Genomic DNA, 20,883 nt, shown 5'->3' on the forward strand with positions numbered 1-20,883 from the left:
GAATGTGTTACCTCCAGAACTCTCTTACTATCACTTGTATACTTGCCCCAGTTCAGTTTATAGATGTTCTGCCTGAGAAAAGCAGATTCAGCTGAGGAAATGGGCAGCTCCCTGTAGCTACAGAGAGGAGATTCATGAGGCTCTTGGTCATGGCAGCAGCTGCCCTCTTGTCTACCTTAGCAGCAGGTGCTGGCTCCTGCAATGAGTGGAGAATCAGGAAATAGCATCTCCGGGCTAGTAAGAGGTGAAAGTAGACTTAAAAAGTTGTGGATAGAAGATGAAATGTTATTTCAAAACTGCCCACTTGGGTCTGAGAAAGGAGGGCAGAGCAGCATGAATGGAGCTAAGGAATATCACGGAGAGAGGGATTATGGAGAATTACATTTCTTGGAAATTTTGTGAACTTCAGTGGGTGAAGCTGTGTCTGGTGGGGGTTTTCAAAATCACTGAGCTTGGTTTAAAGCTTCTATTGGGATGCTGGTCATGTCATAAAAGCAACTGGTGCTGGAGGCATCTGCATCTTTGACTTCCAGTCGCATTTAATGCTATCTGGTCTGCGCTGTATTTTGACCAATTTATATCTTTAAAATTTGACAAGCTGTAGGAGTGGTTTCTCTTGTTTTTAATTTTTGTTTTGTTTTGTTTTTTTCTGTTGCAATTCCAAAAAAAAAATATAGGGAGTTGTATGCCATTGGATTACTGAACCAATAACATTCCAGGGCAGTCCTTCCTGTCCCAAAGGAATCCTGATGAATTGGGTCCCATCCCAGTGCTGGCCCCAAACTTGGTCAGGCAGAGAGCACTGTTTATTTTAACACCATATACATCCCCTGAGAGTGCAGGATAGCCTGAGCAGTAGAATTATCCACTGTCTTTTACTTCCTTTAGACAGGAGAATGAGCAGGGTTCAGCTTTGGCTAGTTGGGTGTGGAAGCCCAGAAAAATTGCACCAAAGCCATAAAAGGTGCAATTCAGGGTTCACTTCTCCAGCTGAAGGGTGGAAGCCTGCTGACTTCTCAGCAGCTGCCTGCAAACGAAAGCCCTGATGTTGCCCCAGACATTAGTAATGTAGCTCCATGCATTTGCTTTCCGATAAGTGCTCTCAGGCTGCTTTTGATAGAAGACTACGGGAATGAGTGATCTTGGCTTGGCTTTCTGCCATCTGGGCAAGGAGTTGGACCTGTTTGGCATCCTTGAGATTTGTATTATGCTTGGCCATCTGCATTAGGGAAGTCAGATTCCCAGTGATGAGAGTGAACCGCAAAAGCAATTGTGTCCTTCATAAATAAATTAGGAAACCTAGAGATGCAAAAAGAAAATAAACCTCATAATCCCACATCGCTGTTAGAGTTTGGCTGTATATTGTACACATTTTTAAAATCCTTTTTGGCAAAACTAGGATCACAGTATATGTACTGTATTTTAACCTTTCATTTTTGCTAAATAGTATGTCATGGATATCTTTGCATTCATTTCTATTCTACCCCAACATTTAAAGTGGATTCCTACTCATCCATTTTATAAAGGATTTATGTATTTAACCTAACTTCTCTATTGTTAACGATTTCAATGGTTTCCAATTTTTCACTTAGATAAATAAGTAGTAAACATCCGTGGAACCAAAATTTTGTATACAGCCTCATTTATTTCCCTAGGAATAATTCGTAGGTGTAGGAATAAATATTGGGTTAAGGTTTGAAAAATGTCCAGGTTTTTTATGTATATTTCAGAATTGCTCTCTGGAAAGTTGTCCTTAGCTGTACTTTGTCCTTACTTGTACTTTGCCTCAGCCGTTCAGGGGAACTATGAAAGTGCAATGTTTGCCTTTTCTTCATCAACTATAGATGCCATTGTTTAAAAAAAAAATGTATCCATGGTTGCAGAGTAGATTTGGGCCTCAAAGAAACCAGATTCTTGACAAGAAGTTTCCATGGAAATAAGATCTGCGGGCCCAGTATCGGGTTTATGTAACTGACACCAGCTTTGTCCTATAGCAGAGAGCCTCAATGTCTTGTGCCCTGACTTAGCTTTAACCCTCACTTTCGCCCTTGGAAGAGAGTCTGACTTTTTTCACTAGCAGTGACCTCCCCACAATACTAGTAAGAATGACACATAGTAGGCCCTCATTGATGGCTAACATTTATTAAGCACTTACCATGAGCCAGGCATTAGGTGAAGTACGTTACGTGCATTTTTCCCATTTAATCTTATAAATTCAGAAGAAAGGCACTAGTAACACCCTGTCTCCCACCCCACTTGGCACCAACTGAAAGGAAAGAAAACTGAGGTTTAGGAAAGCTAATAATTTGTCCCAAATCACATAGCTTTGTGACATTTAAGTGATCAGCATTCTTGAAACTACCAGGGAACTCCTTCAAAAGTTAATTCCATGCTCAGGAAATAGAGATTCTGCAGTCACAGCTAAGCAAGCAGGAGTAGGCCTGGGCAGAGGGGAGTAAAGGCTGTGTCTGAGAGTGACTCATCTGGGGTCTCTGTCATTCAGTTGACCATGTGGTGCCTGAGCCTGAGTCCAGCCTGACTGAGGCCTATGAGAAATGGAGAGAGTGGGCTGATGGGAAGAGCTGCTGTGACTATGCCCTGCATGTGGACATAACCCACTGGAATGACAGCGTCAAGCAGGAAGTGCAGAACCTCATCAAGGACAAAGGTGAGCCCAGACATGCTGTCCTCCCTCCTCTCTTACTTCTTCTTGCCGGTCCTTCCAACACTATCCACTCGCTCAGTCACTGTCTTTTACTTGGAGCTTGGAGCCTTGAGCATGAGCACTGGATGTAGGGATAGTACAATGTTCCAGGCACTTTATTTACTTCTTACAGGATCCCCGTGAGATAGTGATTGCTTTCCCCACTTTGCAGACGGAGAAACTGAGACTTAGAATAAGCAGCCCAAGATCATAGCATTAGTTAGCAGTAGATGTATTCAAGTTCTATACTCTTCACCTCCATGCAATATTGCCCATTCTGCAGAGGAAGAAACTGAGGTTGGGAGAGGTTAACTGATCTTACATAAGGTTTTATGGCTAGTATGACCTATGAGATTAGGGATTTTTAACCTGTATCATTTTTACTATAGAGATCAAACCCTTACATATAACAATGGCATCCTTAGAAAAGGCTAAGGCATTTCTAGGAGCAAGGATGTGCTGGTACTCTGGCTGGGAGCTTAGGGTGTGAAAACATGTTCATGCATATGTATATGTGTTTCTGTGTGTGCGCCAGGGTGTGTCCTCTCAGTGAGTACATGATTTAGGTTCTGCTGTCTTCTTAGATTCCTCTATTCTCTGCTTCTTTTTGATCATCAGATATTGCAAACCCCTCCCCACCACATACAGGCACACATATGCACAATGTACTCAGCATTGTAAGGTGGCCTGGGAGTCTTAGAGAAGTGTAAGTAATGGCCTCTGCTGAACACCCAAGGCAAAAGAAAACAGGCTTATGAAGAACAACAGAATAAATGTCATAGGGTGCAAGAACCGTTACCAAAGGAGTAGTCTAGACACAAGTGCTAGGAGTCCAGTGGAAGAGTGCGCCCTGGGATGGCAGGGAAAGGAAAGGATGACCTCCTCAAAGGATGATACTTTCTTTCCATCCCCCTCCTTACCCCACAAGCCGAGCAAAATTGTTGGTGACACAGAATGTGAGATTAACTCCTTCTTTCTGTATTTGCGTTTACATTGGGCATCTCAACTGGGGTAGACAATTGAATCACTTTAACACTCACTTCTTTATCAAAGAGCCTGCATCTTCCATGGATAATGTAGAGGCTTTTGGGAAGGGTAGTGTTTGGGAAGGCTGCCCTGAGTTGAACCATTCTGAGTAGGGAAGTTCTCAAATTACAACCCACTTTTGGCCCAGAATGCTGTGGTCTGAGAGGGCCCTAATGGTTAGAAACCAAAATTATCCCCCTTTCCTCAAAATGATTCTCAGTTCCCCAGTCCCACTTATTTCTGTAAATCACTGTATTAGTAGTTTATTTGGGGTGAGATCTAAATAGATCTTTACATATAAACCTTACAATTTAATTTTTTTTTTTTGAGACGGAGTCTGGCTTTGTCACCCAGGCTGGAGTGCAGTGGCACGATCTCCGCTCACTGCAAGCTCCACCTCCTGAGTTCACGCCATTCTCCTGCTTCAGCCTCCTGAGTAGCTGGGACTACAGGCAGCTGCCACCACGCCCGGCTAATTTTTTGTATTTTTAATAGAGACGGGGTTTCACCATGTTAGCCAGGATGGTCTCGATCTCTTGACCTTGTGATCCACCCGCCTCGGCCTCCCAAAGTGCTGCAATTACGGTGCCTGGCCACAACTTAAGATATTTAAGCACAAGGTAAAACCTGTCCATTAGTTCCCTAAGGGTAGGATCTGTATCTTAGTTCTCCTTTCTGATCCAACACCCTGCACAGTAAAATGAACCGATCCCAGGAGATCCATTATTGGAAACCAAATATGTGCCAAGCCTGGTGCTAAGAGCTCTTTATGCATTCTCTCCTTTAATATTCACAACCACTTTATGAAGTAAGGTATTGTTATTTTTCCATTTAACGGGTGAGAAAACCAAGGTCCAGAGAGGTTAAGTATCCCAACGTCACTGAACTAATATGTGGTGGATTTCAATAGTGCAGCCCCCAGTGTATGAACACAACTGGTGTGCTAGAGTGATTCTTAATGCCACCTACTACTGCCTTGAGCAACACCAAAGTTTATTGACCTTCTGGGATAGGGGATACTGGACAGGGGAGGTTAGAAAGAGGCACAGAAGAAGAGACCATTGTGCTATGACATCTGTTAGGAATTGTTGATTTTATGGGGCAGGGGTGGGCAGGGCAGAATGCTTTTGAAGAATATAAATATCTGCTTTATGTTGGACAGGAGCCCGGGTAATGCAGCTGGGTCTCATGGTCAATGGAAGTGGGAGCAAAGGATGGAGGACAGTCATGATAACGTTGTCTTTCTCTTGTTTTTCCTCTCATCCCTCTTTTGCAGGGGTTAACTCCTTCATGGTTTATATGGCTTATAAGGATTTGTATCAAGTATCTAACACAGAGGTAACAACCCATTTGCTATGTGGTTTGGGGTATCTGGATGGGTTTCCTATTGTTGCTGATGATCTTGGCCCTTGTAACATGAATCACTGTGGTCACTGTGGGAGACCACTGAGCCAGAATGCTTCTTGAAGCCTTTGCAGTCCACACTACATTTTAAATAAGGTAACGGGCAAGGTGCCCATGGCAAGACAGACAGGGAGCTAGAGTTTCCACTGGCAGCAGCTTTCTTAAACGGAAGAGGAGGAACATGCCTAAATTTCCATCTACCAAAAAAACTCCAAATCCCTCATAAGCCCAGTGAAAGCATGAGGCTCTTCACCTGCAGGACCAGGAAGGCCTTCTGCTGATTGGAATAATCCTACTGCCTTGCCTCTGACTCTCCCCCTAAGAAATTCATGACGTGAGTTTGCTTTAGACAGAGGCTAAGTTTTCAGAGGAAATACAAGAAATGAATTCCCATGCCTCCTGCTTAGAGGTGAAGGTATGTCTACCTTCACAGGTTGAGAGATAAGGGTTTCAGTTTTTTGTGTTTGTTTCTGGCCAGGCTGTAGAGGTTTTCTAGAGCATTTGTTGAGAAGAATTCTGAGGCTATCTCTCAGCTCAGTGGGAAAATAATTCCATTAAAATTGTGTGCTAGAGGCAGAGGAGAGGAGTTGGTAGTACTTTATTATATATTTGCTCTGCCTGCCTAGGGAACATGGTAGGTTCTTTATATAGCCACAGTCTCCTAGGATTTCTTTGGACTAGCCCTCTCTTTGGTCATGCCTATGTAATCTGTATTTCTGCCCTAGTGACATATTTCCTCTGCTTTGTCCCATTTGTTTTAGCTTGGGCTCTGGTAATTGGCCCTTCTGTGGGGTTGCTAAAAGTCCTTGCAGGAGTGACAAAGACTCATTTCTATTTCAGCTCTATGAGATCTTCACCTGCCTGGGAGAGCTGGGGGCCATTGCTCAAGTTCATGCTGAGAATGGGGATATCATTGCCCAGGTAACACCGTGCAGCTCCCTGGAGCGTGCTTTGGGTCTGCATCCCATTCGTTTCTTCATTTCTTCCGTGCTGCTTGAGCTCTCAACATGTGCACGACACCATCATAAGTACCTTGCTAAAGACAGAACCTGCTCCAAAGTACCTCAGAATCTAGGTGGAGGAAATAAAAGAGAGGGGAATGTAGACAAGTAATGAAACTAGAAGGTGCTTTAAAACAGAAAGAGGGCTGGCCATTCTTGGAGAATCAGAAAAGGCATCCTGGAAGAGGAGGATTTCAAATTCAACCATTTAGTGGGAGAGCATTTGCTGATTCTCTTCTGAAAATGTATCAAAGCTACAAGACATTCTGTGTCATAAAGAAAGACCGTAAGGCAGCATTTCTCAGGAGCCAGAGATTGGATCCAAGTCTGTAGAACTCACAGCCTTAGGTAATAGAGAATTTAGGTCTCATGAGAAGCAAATTTAGTTCTCATGAGGAGCAAACGTCTCAGTGGATTCCTAGAAATCATATTGAGAAACTTGAGGAACAAGTGATGAAAGTGAGGGCCCCAACGCCCAAATTGATCATTTGTAAGGAAGCAGGAAGCAGTTATCTCTCCATCTCCTGGGCTGCTTAATGGAATAGATGGACAGATGTGTCTTAGGAAGGGTTTTGTTTATCTCAGAAAACATCTCAAGATTGGCCTTTGCTAGGAGGAGACAGCCAGGAAAAAAAAAGAGTGAGCTTTCTTCATCCGTTTGATAATGTTGGCAACAAGAAACTATTATTCATTCCCTCAAAGAGTATTTCCTGAGCACTTTGTGCCAGGCAGTAGCTATTGAAGTGAGCCAAAACAGATGCATTCCATAGCTCACTAATACTTGGGCTGTGCTTTTATTTTAGAAGTTGTCCAGAACTTGGTAAATGTGGTCGGCAGGGGTGTGGGAACAATGTCTAGGCCTCCCCTCATCTCAGACCATTAGTTTCCTGATAGCAGGTGCCATTTGGTGAGCACTGACTACTGTGTGCCAGGAACTGGTAAATTTTCTGGTATATTCTCATTTGATTTTCTCCCAACCCTTTAAAGATGCTATCTTCCTCCCTGTTTTATACATGAGACCATCCAGGCTCAGGAGGATTAGATCACTGGCCCAAGGATCAGAGCAAATCACTAGGAAAACCAAATCTTTGCCCCTAAGAGGATGTACCTCAGTGGGTATCTTTACCCAGAGATGGCATATCTGGGATCCCTTGCGTCCCAAGCCCAGCTGCAGGCTTGTGGGCAGGCAGCACCCCAGCCATGCAGGGCTCCATCTGTTGTGATTTCAGACTCTCCATGTTGTCTTGCTGGTGGGGGAGGTGAGGTAAGTTTCCTCTCGCTGAGACCAAGGAGGCTAATTAGTCAGGACCCTGACAGCACTTTCGCCCACGTCCACCACACACCCAGAGATAATGAAATCATTTTCTGTAGAGAGTCCAAATGCCTTGGTCCTGTGGGAGGCAACCCAGTGGTATTAGAACTGTACTCCTCCCTTTATCCAAGTTTTCAGAGCAGCAGCCAGAGGTCCCAGCCCTTCTCTCAGCTGCCCTGGAAACCAAACTCTCTGGCACTTAATTCCAGCCCCTGTGGAGGCAGATGGACTTGAACCCAAAGTCTCCGTTTTCAGTTTCTTTCCTCTTGTGAATCCTTAGCATGGAAGTTTCTCTAGTTTCCCCTCCCACTACTATTTCCCTACCTTGGGAAGATCGGTCAGGAAAAGAGTAGGGGCATTTTTCCATTTGGATGAGTTTCTTGTGTGTGTTTATTAAATTCAGCTTGAGCTGAAAGATTTTTATCACATTGTTTAAATGAAGGCAGCTGCTATACTCAGAATTTCTTGCTGCACTTATTCAAAAGTGAATATATGAGAGAGAAATCTTTGCCTTTGGATACAAACAAGGATGATTTTCAAGAATTTCAAGTTGGCAAAACAGTCTGAGAGGACAGCATCTTTAGCCATTCATTTAACAAATATTCGCTGAGCGCCTACTATGCGCCAAGCCTTGGAGAGGGAGGATGAAAAAGACAGGGTTCCTTTCCTTATGGACCAAGCCACAGTTGTGTCATGACCCAAACTGTGATGTAACTGTAGCTGTGATGAATGCCACAACAAGCTTACTGCTATCCCCATGTAAGGTAGCATTGATGGAACTTTACTGCCATTCTTAATCTCCCACCTATAGGGACATCATGGCTTCAGAATAGGACTTCCTAGCCTGAACAGTGCATTAGAATCACCAAATTTTTCTAATTCCAGGTATTCGGGAATTAGGAAAAGTCAGTAGCAGAGTTCAGGCAAGTGTATTTTGAAAATAATCCCCTGGTGATTTAAATGTGCTTGGAAGCCACCACTTGAGCTTAGCTTTGTCCTGTGCATTATCCTGGTGCACTCAAACAAGACAGAAGCATAAATGTCACCTAAGACAGAGATTCTTTAGTTGGAGACCTTAATGCTTGTGTGACTGGAGGCAATTTAGAGTAGAAACTCACTAGACTTTGGAAGAAATTTAATTCAGTTCAAGTTTCAATAAGTGAAAATGGTAAGAATGAAAAGTGGAAGTGCTTTTCTGGAAAAATAAGCCTCTAACCTTTCTTTGTATTCTGTAGAGCTGGAGATAGTGACCATTTCACTTCTCATGGTTGCTTATAGTATGTGCCTTTTCCTTTCTACTCCTTTTTTAGAAATTTACTAAAAACAAAAAACAGAAGATTCTTTTCCAGGTGGTAAGAATCCTTAACCTTTTTAAATGTCTCATAGTTTCAAAGTGAGACAAGGCTTGTTGCTTTCACCATCTGTCCTATGTGTCTCACACATTACCAGAGTACTCCCAGGTCACTAGGCCAGGCCTGCTGGTACAGAGGTTCATAGGAACCAGTCTTAATAATTTCAGAGTGAATGCCAGTAACGCTGAAGGAATGGTGGCTTGGGATTTCTGCCAGTTCCAATCAGTCCATGCGTGTGTGTGCTCACTGTCCAGCTACCTGCTTCTTCCAGAAAGAGGCTAGAAGTCTGAGGAATGTAGCCATCGGCCACAAGGGACATGCACTTCTGCCATGTCCACAACTTGGTTAAACAGAATTTCACCAAGGCACTAACTCAGAAAATGCTGTTTGGAGGCACTATTTTGTCTGGTTAAATTTTGAATCCATTCATTTAAGCCATAGATTTAAAACATCAAAACTCCAGAGTGGTTTAGTAAAACATGCATTACTAGGATTCAACCTCACATCTTCTGATGTGGTAGGCTAGGATGAGCGAGAAATCTGCATTTCTACAAAAACAATTCAGGCGATTCTGATGTAAGTGATGAGTGGCTCACACTTTGGGAAACATAGCACTAAATTGTAAGCCCCGTGAGGTCAGGGGCTGCATTGCTTTAATGCAGGTACTTACCCAGAGCCTAACAGGAAGCAGATGCTCAGTACATTTTGTTGAGTGAAATGGTTTAAAGAGCGTGAGTGAATAAACAAATGAGATAAGCAAGTGTAGTTTTAGAGGCAGCTGAGACAGAGAGATGAAGAATAAGTGACCTGGTATGATTCTTGATGGGCAGAATAGACAAAAAATAGTCTTAACAGACAACTGTCTTTCTTTCAGTAAAAACAAATCACCCTTGAATGTTTTTTTCCTCCTTTTAGTTGAGTCTACCATCTACTTCAACTCCAAATATAGGATTAATACATCTGTTCAACATACACATATTTATTCTTTAGATCTTTAGATCAGAACATACCAGTGTAATTTTTCCAAATCTCACTTGAGCTTATTGAAGAACTATTTCCTTTTTTCATTTCAGGAGCAAACCCGCATGTTGGAAATGGGGATAACTGGCCCCGAAGGCCATGTACTGAGCAGGCCAGAGGAGGTAAGTTACAGGGGATGAAGGTGCACACACAACCCATTAATAAACATTGTTAAAAGGCGATGAGAATCTGAGTACCAGGTTGCAGTATTGGAAAATTTCTTCCAAAGACCACTTCTGATTGACCCTAGTTCAAGAGCCCGTGAGAAAATTAGAAAGGAATGTAAGAGACGTGCTTATTTCTGACTCCTAATCTCTCTAAAGATAACACAAGTTGGAGTGTCCTTCAGAGCTATTCAGGAGTGTTAAATTTCTGATCCCTTTCTTAAGGAAATCTCATTGTGAATCTCATAGACATTTCCACTTATTCCCTTATTTCATTTTGAGTCCTGCAAAATATTGGCCATATAAATAAGAGGTCGAATGGACTTTTTTATATACGTTATACTCATCAATTTGTATAATGTGATGATTATGTCCAGGTATGGAAGTTTCTCATATATAAAATGAATGATTATTTATGCCTGTGCTTAGCAGCCAAATAACAAAACAAAAGTGACTAGAGGCTGGTTCCATGTCTCCGAGAGGTCAGCAGCTTCACCTGCTGGCATGGAGCACAGGGCTGAAAATTGGCTGCCCATGTACCTGAAAGCACATTGGCTTTGGAAGGGCAGCCTGGGTCTAGCACCTGGAGCAAAGTCAAGGCCCTCCATATCAGTGAAGCAAATCCTGTTTCTGTCCTATCATTCCAAACCCTACAACAGGGAGAAGAAGGAATCATAACCAGAAATTACTGCATTCCCATATCCCATCTCTTTTAGAGTCTTATTTAAAAGATAAATAGAACACACATAGACAAAAATGTTTCTATCCTAAGGAGGCAATGAATTTTCACAAACCGAATACACTTGTATAACTAGCACCCAAAGAAGGAAACAGATTATCAGCACCTCAGAAACTCCTTTGTGTCTAGTGATACTTTTATTGCCATTTAAATAATTTATAATTTTGTTATTAGGGTTCCAGTCACATACAGCATCTCTGAAGTCTGTCTCCTTAATAATACCTGGTGTAGGTCACTTCTATGGAATGCATACATCTAGTATGCGCTGATAGCATACGTTATCTCAGTTCTCGCTACTGCTGCCCTGTGCGGTTGCCATTGATGCACAGGTAAAGAAGCTGAAGCTCAGAGAGATTAAGCCCCTGGCTGATCACACGTGAAGGACTGGAAAATGGTTTACTCATCATGAAGAGACCAGAGTGATCAGCATTGTTTCTGAAGCTTTTCTTAAATGCTGGTCACTGTGGAGATGTGCTGGCAAGATGGATTTCCAGCAGGAGCCAGGGGATTTCAGAGCAAAGTCTATTTTTGTTCCTTGGTTTGTTTTTTCAACCTCCCCTTAGCCCTGCCACCCCACCCTCCTCCTTATTCCTGTCTCCTTTTTAGTAAAAAAGCGTCTCAGCTGCAAATCTCTACAGCCGTGGAAGGCCTTTTGGTGAAGTTGGAGGGTGATGTAACCTTCCAAAGATAGTCATGTTGTCAAAGTGCTGAGAAACCTGTAGTGTTTGGGAGGAATGAGATCAAAGGGACAAGGACAGAGGTCCTGGGGGAGCTGAAGTGGTCAGCATGGGTGTGAAGGGGGAGGAGTGAGCATAGGAGGAGCCAGACCCTCTTCAATTCAAGCACACCCAGACACCATCTCAAGTGATGCTGTTCAGAGAGCTGGGACCCCAGGCACAGAGACAGCTGCTCCAGAGTACAAAGTTCTGGGTGCTTCAGGAAGGTGTCCACATTCACCTATGGCCAGGGGCCTCCAAGGTCACATCCACATGGAATAAAGTGCAGTTCCGGGGAGGCCAGCTCAGCCAGCCAAGTTCTTAGAGTCTGTCTGCTGAGCTACACCCACTATGGGCAGTGACTGGTTTGCATTATACAAGCATTGGGCATCTGCAAGCTATTTTTGGTATTTTTTTTTTAAGTTTTGGGCTCCACAGGCTAACCAGAATGTCATATCCATAAAAAAAGGAACTGTTGCCAATTGAATGGAAAAATGTCAACATCTTTGCTGTGTGCTGAATTAGACTGACTCATATCAGTTGAGAGCAGACCCCTTGAGAGTAACAGACCCTCAACTGGTTAGAAAATATTATCAACAATAATGTCAGTACCAAACCCTGAGAGGCACTTACCTTGTTCTCCCATTAGGAATGGGCTAACTGCTTTACAAGGATTAACTCATTTAATTCTCAGCACAGCCCGACATGTCAGATCCTATTATCCTCAATGCACAGACAAGGAAACTGAGGCTTTGGGAGGTGGTGTAATGTACCTGAGGTCACCTAGCTTATAAGTGCCAGAACCGGGACTCAGAACCAGGCCATCAGCTCTCAGATCCTGCTTTGTTAATAACGTATGGGAAAACTTCTTATTTCTTACTTAATAAATGCCACTGGGTTGGTTAGCTTATTTGAAAACATGAATTCTACTTAGGATAAGATGGGAGAGATCAATAATAAAAGAAGTGTTTGTGTTGAGAAACCTGGGAATTATTTTTGTAAGAAATGCCTCCTAGAATTAACCCTTTGCTGACCACTTACTGCTGCAGGAAAGGATTTCAGGAACCATGATGCCTAACTGGCTTGGCTGTTATTTTAGACATAATGGTTTGCTGTTTTGTCTTCCCAGAGATTTTGTCCTGAGAAGATTGAGGAGCAAAGGCTTTCATTCAGATGTCACCTTTGTGATAACCACAGAGGCTAAGGAAAAAGTACTTACCCTCTGCCAGGCATTGCTCTCAGATGACAACGCTGTGCTATACTATTTTACTAGTGAGGGACAGAGGCACTGGGAAGCTGAGTAAAGTGACAGTTAGGAAGTGGTAGATCTGAGATGTGGATATAGGCTATCTAATTCCAGATCCTGCCAAAATTATCCATAACCTCTGTGCAGCACTGCATCCTCACAGTTCGTGGAGGTGGGAGCCACCAGTTTGAGAGGTTCCTGTTTTTATTGACTCCTGGAGACTTTTTCTTGCAGCTGGAAGCTGAGGCTGTGTTCCGTGCCATCACCATTGCCAGCCAAACCAACTGCCCTCTCTACGTCACAAAGGTCATGAGCAAGAGTGCAGCTGACCTCATCTCACAAGCCAGGAAAAAAGGTGATTTGTGTTTCCAAGATCTCGGAGCCCCTGATGGCACTGCATGGTTCCTTCCCTCTGTGGTTGTCCTGTGTAATATAAATGGTGCCTACTTTGCTCATTGCCTTGCTCCCTAGGAAGCCCCTCTCCACATCCTGTGTGGATGGGAGGATCCTGGGATTTCTCCCACTTGGCATGTAAGTAAACTGAGGCTCAGGAAGGTTAGGTGAGTTGTCCAAGATGACACAGCTTGAATCAGTTTTTCTGAGACTTTGTGCATCTTCCTTCTCCCCTTGATCTTTGATTTTCAGTTCACCTTGTCTGAGTTTTATAAATGGACATATCAGTCAGGATTAAATTGGGTGCAAAATTCAAAGATCCTGCTCAAACTGGCTTAAACAAGCACAAGTAAATAACCGATTATAGGTGTTTCAGGTATGGCTAGATCGAGGGGCCTCAGCAATGGTATTAGGAGTTTGTCACGCGTACTCCTTTCTTGGCTGTCTTTCCTCTGGTTTATGTTCAGTATGAACAGTCATAGAATAGATGCTGAGAGGTACCTGTTGTCCTCAATTTTTGGTGGACAGCATGATGGGAAAGTAAAATACACCTTTTCCAGCAGGTCAAGCAAAAGTCCCTAGGAGCACTGTGACTGGCCTGGCTTGGGTCATGTGTTTATCCCTGGACCAGTAAACACCCCGGGGATGGTATCTGGCCAGGATTGAGACCACAGTGCAGATGCAGGTCACACATCCTGAGCCACTGAGACTAGCACAAGTTATTTTAGAGAAGGGGTTGAGTGGATCTCCAAAGCATGTGGGCCATCACGGCCTTCACAACCCTGGCTCTGTCCCTGTTGCCTGTTGACTTCTGCTTCTTTGCTCCACTGGTGTTAACTTGGGATTCCTTTGCTTGTCTTGTGCTTAGCTAAAGTTTTCAGAGCTTTCTTTTCTGCTTCTGGTTCTCATCCTCATTGTCAGACTTGTGGGCTCCGTTGTGAGGCTAAGTGACGAGTGCAGGTGAGAAGCTTCAGATGTGCAGCTCTGTGTTGGGTTGTGAGAGGATTTACCAGGCCCGGTGATGTGGTTGCTACTACTGCGTGCCAGTGGCCATTCTGGTAGTGGAGAGGCCCAAGATGCGTGATTCATCTACAAAACTGGCCTGTGAAACTCCACGTGTGAGTGACTGTGGTAGCTAAAAATAGTCTCAGCTGACGCTGATGGCTGAGTGTTCAGCTGCCTGGCCTTCTAGCACAGGGTGACCCTATTTTTCTTGCAAGAGGGGAGGCTTTCACATTGTCTAGACACCCTTCCTAGCTGACAGATTCTGGGGCACCTCCTTCCTTCCTCTGTTCTCCGTAGGCCTGCTGTTTTCTCTTTAGCTTTTAGAAGTCTCAACTGACATGGTATGGTTGCTCCACTGGCTATGAGTCACTGAGTGAGAACCAGGAAAGCAGCCCAGTGCTCCTCACTCATTCTTGGAGAAAAGCAAAAAGAGAAAAAAGAAGACATGTGTAGGAACTCCCTTCTGCCCTCACCCAGTGCCACACACACACCCCTGCCAACCGTGACCACCCACCGCCCTCACGCCTTCTGCTGAGGCTGCATTCTGACCAGGACCATTCTCAGGGTGACCTGGGGGCCGCTCAGGACAGGGTGTTTTAGTTATATGCTGGTCTCATTTCAAACTTCATGGAGAAAAATCCTAACCCTGAGCCTTTTGGCTCATAATTCTTTGGCGAGCAGAACTAGTACAGCTGTGTCTCCAGGGTGGAATGGGGGTATTATTTCAGGGATGAAAAACTGGCTGCTGAGATTGAAGTCAGTAAACATCTCATGGACCATCATTCTCAGGGAAACACTCAAGAGCATTCTGAGCAGGACAAAGTGTAGCAGGGTTTGTGCTTCCCTCCTGAGCAGGATATGGTTGAAGTCTCAATGTGTTTAGTCATCAATCATCAGGGCTCTTTAACTGTATGGCTGCTCAGAATTAATATTAGAAAGCTACAATTTAATGAGGAACAACTATGTGCCCTGTACTGAGATAAATAGTTTAATTTTTTTTTATTGTGTAGAATTCTCAAAGAACTCTGAGAAATAGGCATTTCTCAGAAATGCCCTTTTTCAGATGAAATTGCAGCACAACTTGTCCAAAATCTCCCAGCTGGGAGAACTGGTATTCAAATCTAGTTGTAATTACTGTCTTAGCTTCTTTTACTCTTCCATGCTAAACATAGTCCAGAGGGAGAATTCTTCCACTTTTAAGATTCTGTATCTTTCAATAGTAGTTGAGTGCTTGCTGTGACTTTCATTTCTTCATATCCTTATGGTCCTGTATCCTTTAGTGTGTAAGTATTTTTGGAGAGCCCTTGAATTCTCATCACATGGACTTTTTTTACTCTCACCCCAAAAAGCAGGGCTGTCCTATGTGAATCATTGCCATCGCTTCCTTCTTTTGCCCATGGCAGACATTACTAATTAATCATGAGTCTTTTCTACTGAGACCAGAAACATTATTATAATTCTTCCCTTCATGGAATTCTAGGCAACCATTACCAATTGAACAGAGCTGAAACAAGGCAAAACCTATTTGTAATCCTGGCCATAGAGTGCAGACTTATGGAGAATTTGACTGTGGAAGATGGAGAACCAAAGTTAAAGAAGTGCAGGGCTGTATAGGGTAGCTTTGGCCCCAGATTTTGGCATAGAGAAACTTGGTACCAACCACCTAGCTATGAGCTAGCATTTGCTATATATTAGCATCTATATATTTCTCTCTCTCTCTATATATATTTCTATATATATATAATTTTATATATTTATTTTAAAGTTTTATGTATTTTAAATTTAATTTTTATTTTAAATTTTTATATATTTATTTTATATATTTCTATATTCTATATTTTCTATGCTTTCTATATTCCTTCTTCTTAAAGAAGCTAAACAGCTTAGATCAGTGTATATTCCAATAGCCTTTATCCCCTCTTCATGGTTTGGGTAGTTAAGTCCCTAATTTTTGAGGCAGAATCCAAGAAGCTAGTCTCATATTTGATGTGTCCTAGGTTATTGGGTGACTTTTAGCAAGTCATCATGTTAGGAGTAACAAACATGATAAAAAAAAATCATGACAGTCTCTAATCCACAGGAATGGATTTTACTTTATGGAACCAAAGCATATCATTATAATGGGAGGATCTAGCAATTCCCAGTGGTGGTGGCACATTTGGGACTTTGGGCCCCTACTGTGGGGAGAAGTAACAGGTAAAGAAAGCGATATTTACCAAGCATCCTCTAGGTGCCAGATGCTTCACATATGCCATATCTTTTCATTTTCACAAGCCTAAGAAGTAGACATCATCTCGTTTCATCAATTTCAGAATATATCTATTTCAGCCTTGGTATACATGTAACCCATTACCAGGGCAAGAACTGGAGCATTTTAGTATCTCTGAAATGAGGATGAATCTTAAAATCAATATGTATATTTTATTTTATTTTGCCTCAAATTTTAATTTGCCTCAAAATTTGAGAATTAACACTGCATCTAACAACCAATTGCTTCTTTTAATCTAGGGAATACAAACTTGGTCACATTTAGCAGACAGGAAAGCAGGAGCTTAGAAAAGGTGGGAACATGGACTTGAACCCAGGTCTGTCTGACTGTGATATTAGAAATATCACACAGTCCTGGGTAGGCTTAGGAGTTAAATTAAATAGGCGGGGCCCAGTGCAGCACATACTGTATGCTAACCACTTGTCTATTTCCTGTCCCTTCTAGGAAACGTGGTGTTTGGCGAGCCCATCACTGCCAGCCTTGGCATAGATGGAACCCATTACTGGAGCAAGAACTGGGCCAAGGCGGCTGCATTTGTAACATCCCCACCCCTGAGCCCTGACCCAACCACTCCGGACTACATCAACTCCTTGCTGGCCAGGTTGGTGCAGAAATGCCCAGCAGGAGGCGTTTAGTGAAAGCATCTCTTGGGGCCAGCTGGGTTGAGGACTGGAGCAGTCCCATCTATCAACTAGACCAGAGTCTGCAGTGTGAACAATGTATTGGGAATTCTTTTGCAGTCTTGAGAGTAGAAAATAGGCTCTTCCCCATCCTATTTTAAACATTAATAGAGTCATAATATTAATAATGGTAATAGCAGTTAAAACCTATTATGTGCCAAGCTCTATGGTAAGACTACACTCACAGTCTCATTTGTTTCTCCTAACAACTTTATGAGTGAGGTACTCTTATCATTTACATATTAAGCAACTGAAGGTCAGAGAAGCTAAATCATTTGCCTAAGTTCAAATAGCTGGTCATGATGACAATCAAAATTATAGGGAGACTCCTTTGTTGCTGCCCTCTGCAGACATGTAGGATTGTGACATTGCTCATTTGAGTCCATTTTATTTTGCTACAAAAGAGATGATCTAACCCCACCCCCTCACTTTCTAGATGGGGTAACTGAGCCTAGGGAGGGGAAGAAACTCATCCAAGCTCGTATTTCTAGTAAGAGGTAGAGGAGAGATTCCAAACCCAAGTAGTCACTGTCCAAACCCTCACAGTAGACACAAGATTCTAAGCTCCCAGTGTGTGTGCCTCCAGCCATCTCTCCTGTTCATGTGGAGCTTTTCTCCTTTGCCAGCGGGGATCTGCAACTATCTGGGAGTGCCCACTGCACCTTCAGCACTGCCCAGAAAGCAATTGGAAAGGACAACTTCACAGCCATTCCTGAGGGCACCAATGGTGTGGAGGAGCGGATGTCTGTCATCTGGGACAAGGCTGTGGTAAGGCATGGAGGTCATGGGAGGGTAGCCAGGGCCAAAACATCCATGGGCCAGATCAGAACCTCCTGTTACCAGTTGGGCTGGTGACACTGCGAGTGCAGATGGGATCTCGTACCTGCTGAGATGTCTCTGGAACCATGTGGCTCAGGCATTGTGGAAAATTTCCTTCTAGTGTGATGAATACTAAGGTCTCGCATTGTGAAGGAGGCTTCCTCATCTAGACTGTTAGGACTAGGAACCAGACATGCAGCTCCTTCATGTGAGTGAACAAATAGCCTGTACTTAAAATAATAGTGAGTTAATTCTTTTTGTTTGGATAGTTTTATGACTTCTTTTGAAAGAACTGGATATAATCCTTTGAAATGATAAGCAATGAGTCTGTGTCTAGACCAAAGTCATCTTGCTTATCAAGGACGCTCTGTACTGAGGGCATATGGTCATTCAGGCAATACAAGTGATTATCTCTAAATGTCTTCTGGCAAGTGGCCTGTTTTATTTTCCTTGTTCATATCACAAGGACTGACAAAAGAAAGAACCATTCAAATTAAGACTCTCTCAAAGATTTTAGTAAAATCAATAAGTATCTTATTGTTAAGTTGATTACTCCTCTATGTTTCATTTTAAAAATCCTAAAAACATTCTTATCAGGGTTGTGTATACTAATGCCTCATTAATCTACACAGTGTAATTTCACTGAGTTTTCTTTTTCTTCTTTGCTCCCAGGAAGCTCAAAGCTAGGTTTTAAACTCAATTCTTTCCGTAAAGAGGCTTTTTGGTTTGAAAAGAGGGAAAATATAAATATTGTTGTCTGTTCTCTCACATAGTGTTTCTTTTTTCATATACTGCAGAGCAGTACGTATATATTTATCCTGGCACTATTTGGAATAGTTCCAAGATAATATATATTTTTAAATTACCAACATGACACATGCTCAGTAAAGAATATTTGAAAACTACAGACAAGCACACACTTGAAAGAAAACAAAAATATCTCGATTCCACAACCCAGAGAACCCATTGTTATCATTTGAGTGAGGTTCTTTCATATTTATTCTATGCACACGACATATACAAACACAAATACATATCTAAAGGATGGGATTATAATCACATTTGTTTTTACTGTGAACCCTCTATAATCCTTTTTGAAATTAGAAGAAGTAAATTAGTAAATGTAAGAACATACAGAAAAAAATGCTTACTTCAGGAGCAGTAACTTCAATCTTAAACCATGTGTTTGACCATTTTGCCTGAGTAGTCATGACAGCCCAACTAATTGGAGCTTGCTGAGTGAGGTTCCGTAGCTCACCACGCTCCTCTTTGTATTTCTGTGCCTTTGTTGGTCATCTTTCTCTGAGTTCAGAAGCCCTCAATTGATATGTATGTAGCTATAGCTATAGATATAGATGTAATTTCTTATATTTCAATAGGCCACAGGGAAAATGGATGAAAACCAGTTCGTGGCTGTGACAAGCACAAACGCTGCCAAGATCTTCAACCTGTATCCCCGCAAGGGAAGAATATCTGTGGGTTCTGACAGTGACCTAGTCATCTGGGATCCAGATGCTGTGAAGATCGTCTCTGCCAAGAACCACCAGTCTGTAAGGCTTGCTCTGGTGGGAGTGGAGTAGAATGGAGAATGCATGCAAAGAACTTGGTCAGGAGAAATGTGTTTATGTGGTGTGCCAGGGTAGTTAGACTAGGACAGGTTGCAATAACAATCCATCCCCTAAATCTCAGTGACTCAAAACCTCAACTGTGTTTCTCCTGTGTGGGGAAAAGAGAGATCAGACATTAACTGTGTCTATGTAGAAAGAAGTAGACATAAGAAACTCCATTTTTTTTTTTTAACATAAACTCAAGATTTTATTGTCTTCATAGTAAAAGATGACACTTAGAACTGGATCACTTGGCCCTTTCTCTTCTTATCTCCTCCCAGTTCAAAATGTTTGCATCTTTTAATAGCCAGCATTATCTTAGATTTGCAGTTGGGCTCAACGCACTCAAGCTTTAGCACAATCTTCTTTGTAGTTTTAGCCTTTTTCTGGACAATCGGCTTAGTTTGCCCACGATAGCCACTCTGCTTCCTGTCATAACGCCGCTTTCCCTGGGCATACAGAGAATCCTTGCCCTTCTTGTACTGTGTCACTTTGTGGGTTTGGTGCTTGCCACACTTCTTACAGAAAGTCTGGCGGGTTTTAGGGACTTTAACCATGCTTGCGAGAGCGATATCGGCATGGGAAGAAAGTGATCTAGTTCTAAGTGTCATCTTTTATTATGAAGACAATAAAATCTTGAGTTTATGTTCAAAAAAAAAAACAACAACAACAACAAAATGGAGTCTCTTATGTCTACTTCTTTCTATATAGACACAGTAACAGTCTGATCTCTCTTTCTTTTCCCCACACTCCTGCTTTCCAAAGCAGGGAGGTCAGCAGATGGTCTCTGCCCATCCCAGTCACTCAGGGACAGGGGCCGATAGAGGCTCCCTCTCTACATATGTTTTCATGATTGCTGAGACAGGGGAACATGACCTAGTGAATGATCTACTGGCTCTGAAAGTTTCCCCTAGACATGGTGTACCTTACTGCCTCTTACATGGCACTGGTCTTAGCCAGTCCTGTGGCCATACCTAACTTCCAGAAGTCAGGACATGCAATGATCCTTTGTGCCTGGAAAGAGAAAGAATGGGAAATAACTGGTAAACAGCACTGATGACTTCCTTACAATGAGTTTCATATGGAGGATGATAATTAAAGTGTGGTACCTAACAGAAACAGGCTCGACACTCTTATTAAAAATAGTTAATATTTTTAAGCACTTATGTTTCAGGCACTGTGCTTTTAATTCATTGGGTTTCCATACTTGTCTTCTACAGGTAGGGACTATTATTATCCTCTGTTTTCTAGATTAAAAATTGGAGGTACAGAAAAATTAAATAATTTGTGCAGCAAGCAAATGGTGAAGGTAGCATTGAAACCCAGACAAGCTGACTCCAAACTGATGTTCTTAATTACCTGGCAATACAGTAATGCGTCTTGCTGGTTGAGTAAATGAAGGAGGTAGGGAGAAATCCCATTTTTG

The 20,883-nt window shown here is 42.6% G+C and overlaps 2 protein-coding genes across 3 annotated transcripts in view; one reads left to right on the plus strand and one right to left on the minus strand.

Annotated features, from left to right (window-relative positions):
* The window catches only part of DPYSL3 (dihydropyrimidinase like 3), a 121,463-nt gene that overhangs the window by 92,808 nt on the left and 7,772 nt on the right, over positions 1-20,883 (plus strand). For both annotated transcript variants that reach the window (XM_033180745.1, XM_033180743.1), the window contains exons 4-11: positions 2,504-2,668; positions 5,007-5,068; positions 5,975-6,055; positions 9,873-9,941; positions 12,919-13,039; positions 16,796-16,952; positions 17,658-17,799; positions 19,230-19,400. In XM_033180745.1, coding sequence (XP_033036636.1) covers positions 2,504-2,668; positions 5,007-5,068; positions 5,975-6,055; positions 9,873-9,941; positions 12,919-13,039; positions 16,796-16,952; positions 17,658-17,799; positions 19,230-19,400 — 968 coding nt within the window. The remainder of the gene's footprint in view (positions 1-2,503; positions 2,669-5,006; positions 5,069-5,974; positions 6,056-9,872; positions 9,942-12,918; positions 13,040-16,795; positions 16,953-17,657; positions 17,800-19,229; positions 19,401-20,883) is intronic.
* Positions 19,637-20,117, minus strand: LOC117065660 (60S ribosomal protein L36a-like). The gene has a single exon (XM_033180748.1). It carries the CDS (start codon positions 20,066-20,068, stop codon positions 19,694-19,696), a length of 375 nt encoding a protein of 124 aa, XP_033036639.1. The 5' UTR covers positions 20,069-20,117; the 3' UTR covers positions 19,637-19,693.

The sequence above is a fragment of the Trachypithecus francoisi genome, unplaced genomic scaffold (genome assembly GCF_009764315.1).
Source record: "Trachypithecus francoisi isolate TF-2019V2 unplaced genomic scaffold, Tfra_2.0 Lachesis_group2, whole genome shotgun sequence".
Lineage (NCBI taxonomy): Eukaryota > Metazoa > Chordata > Mammalia > Primates > Cercopithecidae > Trachypithecus > Trachypithecus francoisi.

Bases quoted from the DNA above. Each gene is read 5' to 3' on its own strand.
- LOC117065660 (XM_033180748.1), bottom strand. From the start codon at position 20,068: ATGACACTTAGAACTAGATCACTTTCTTCCCATGCCGATATCGCTCTC.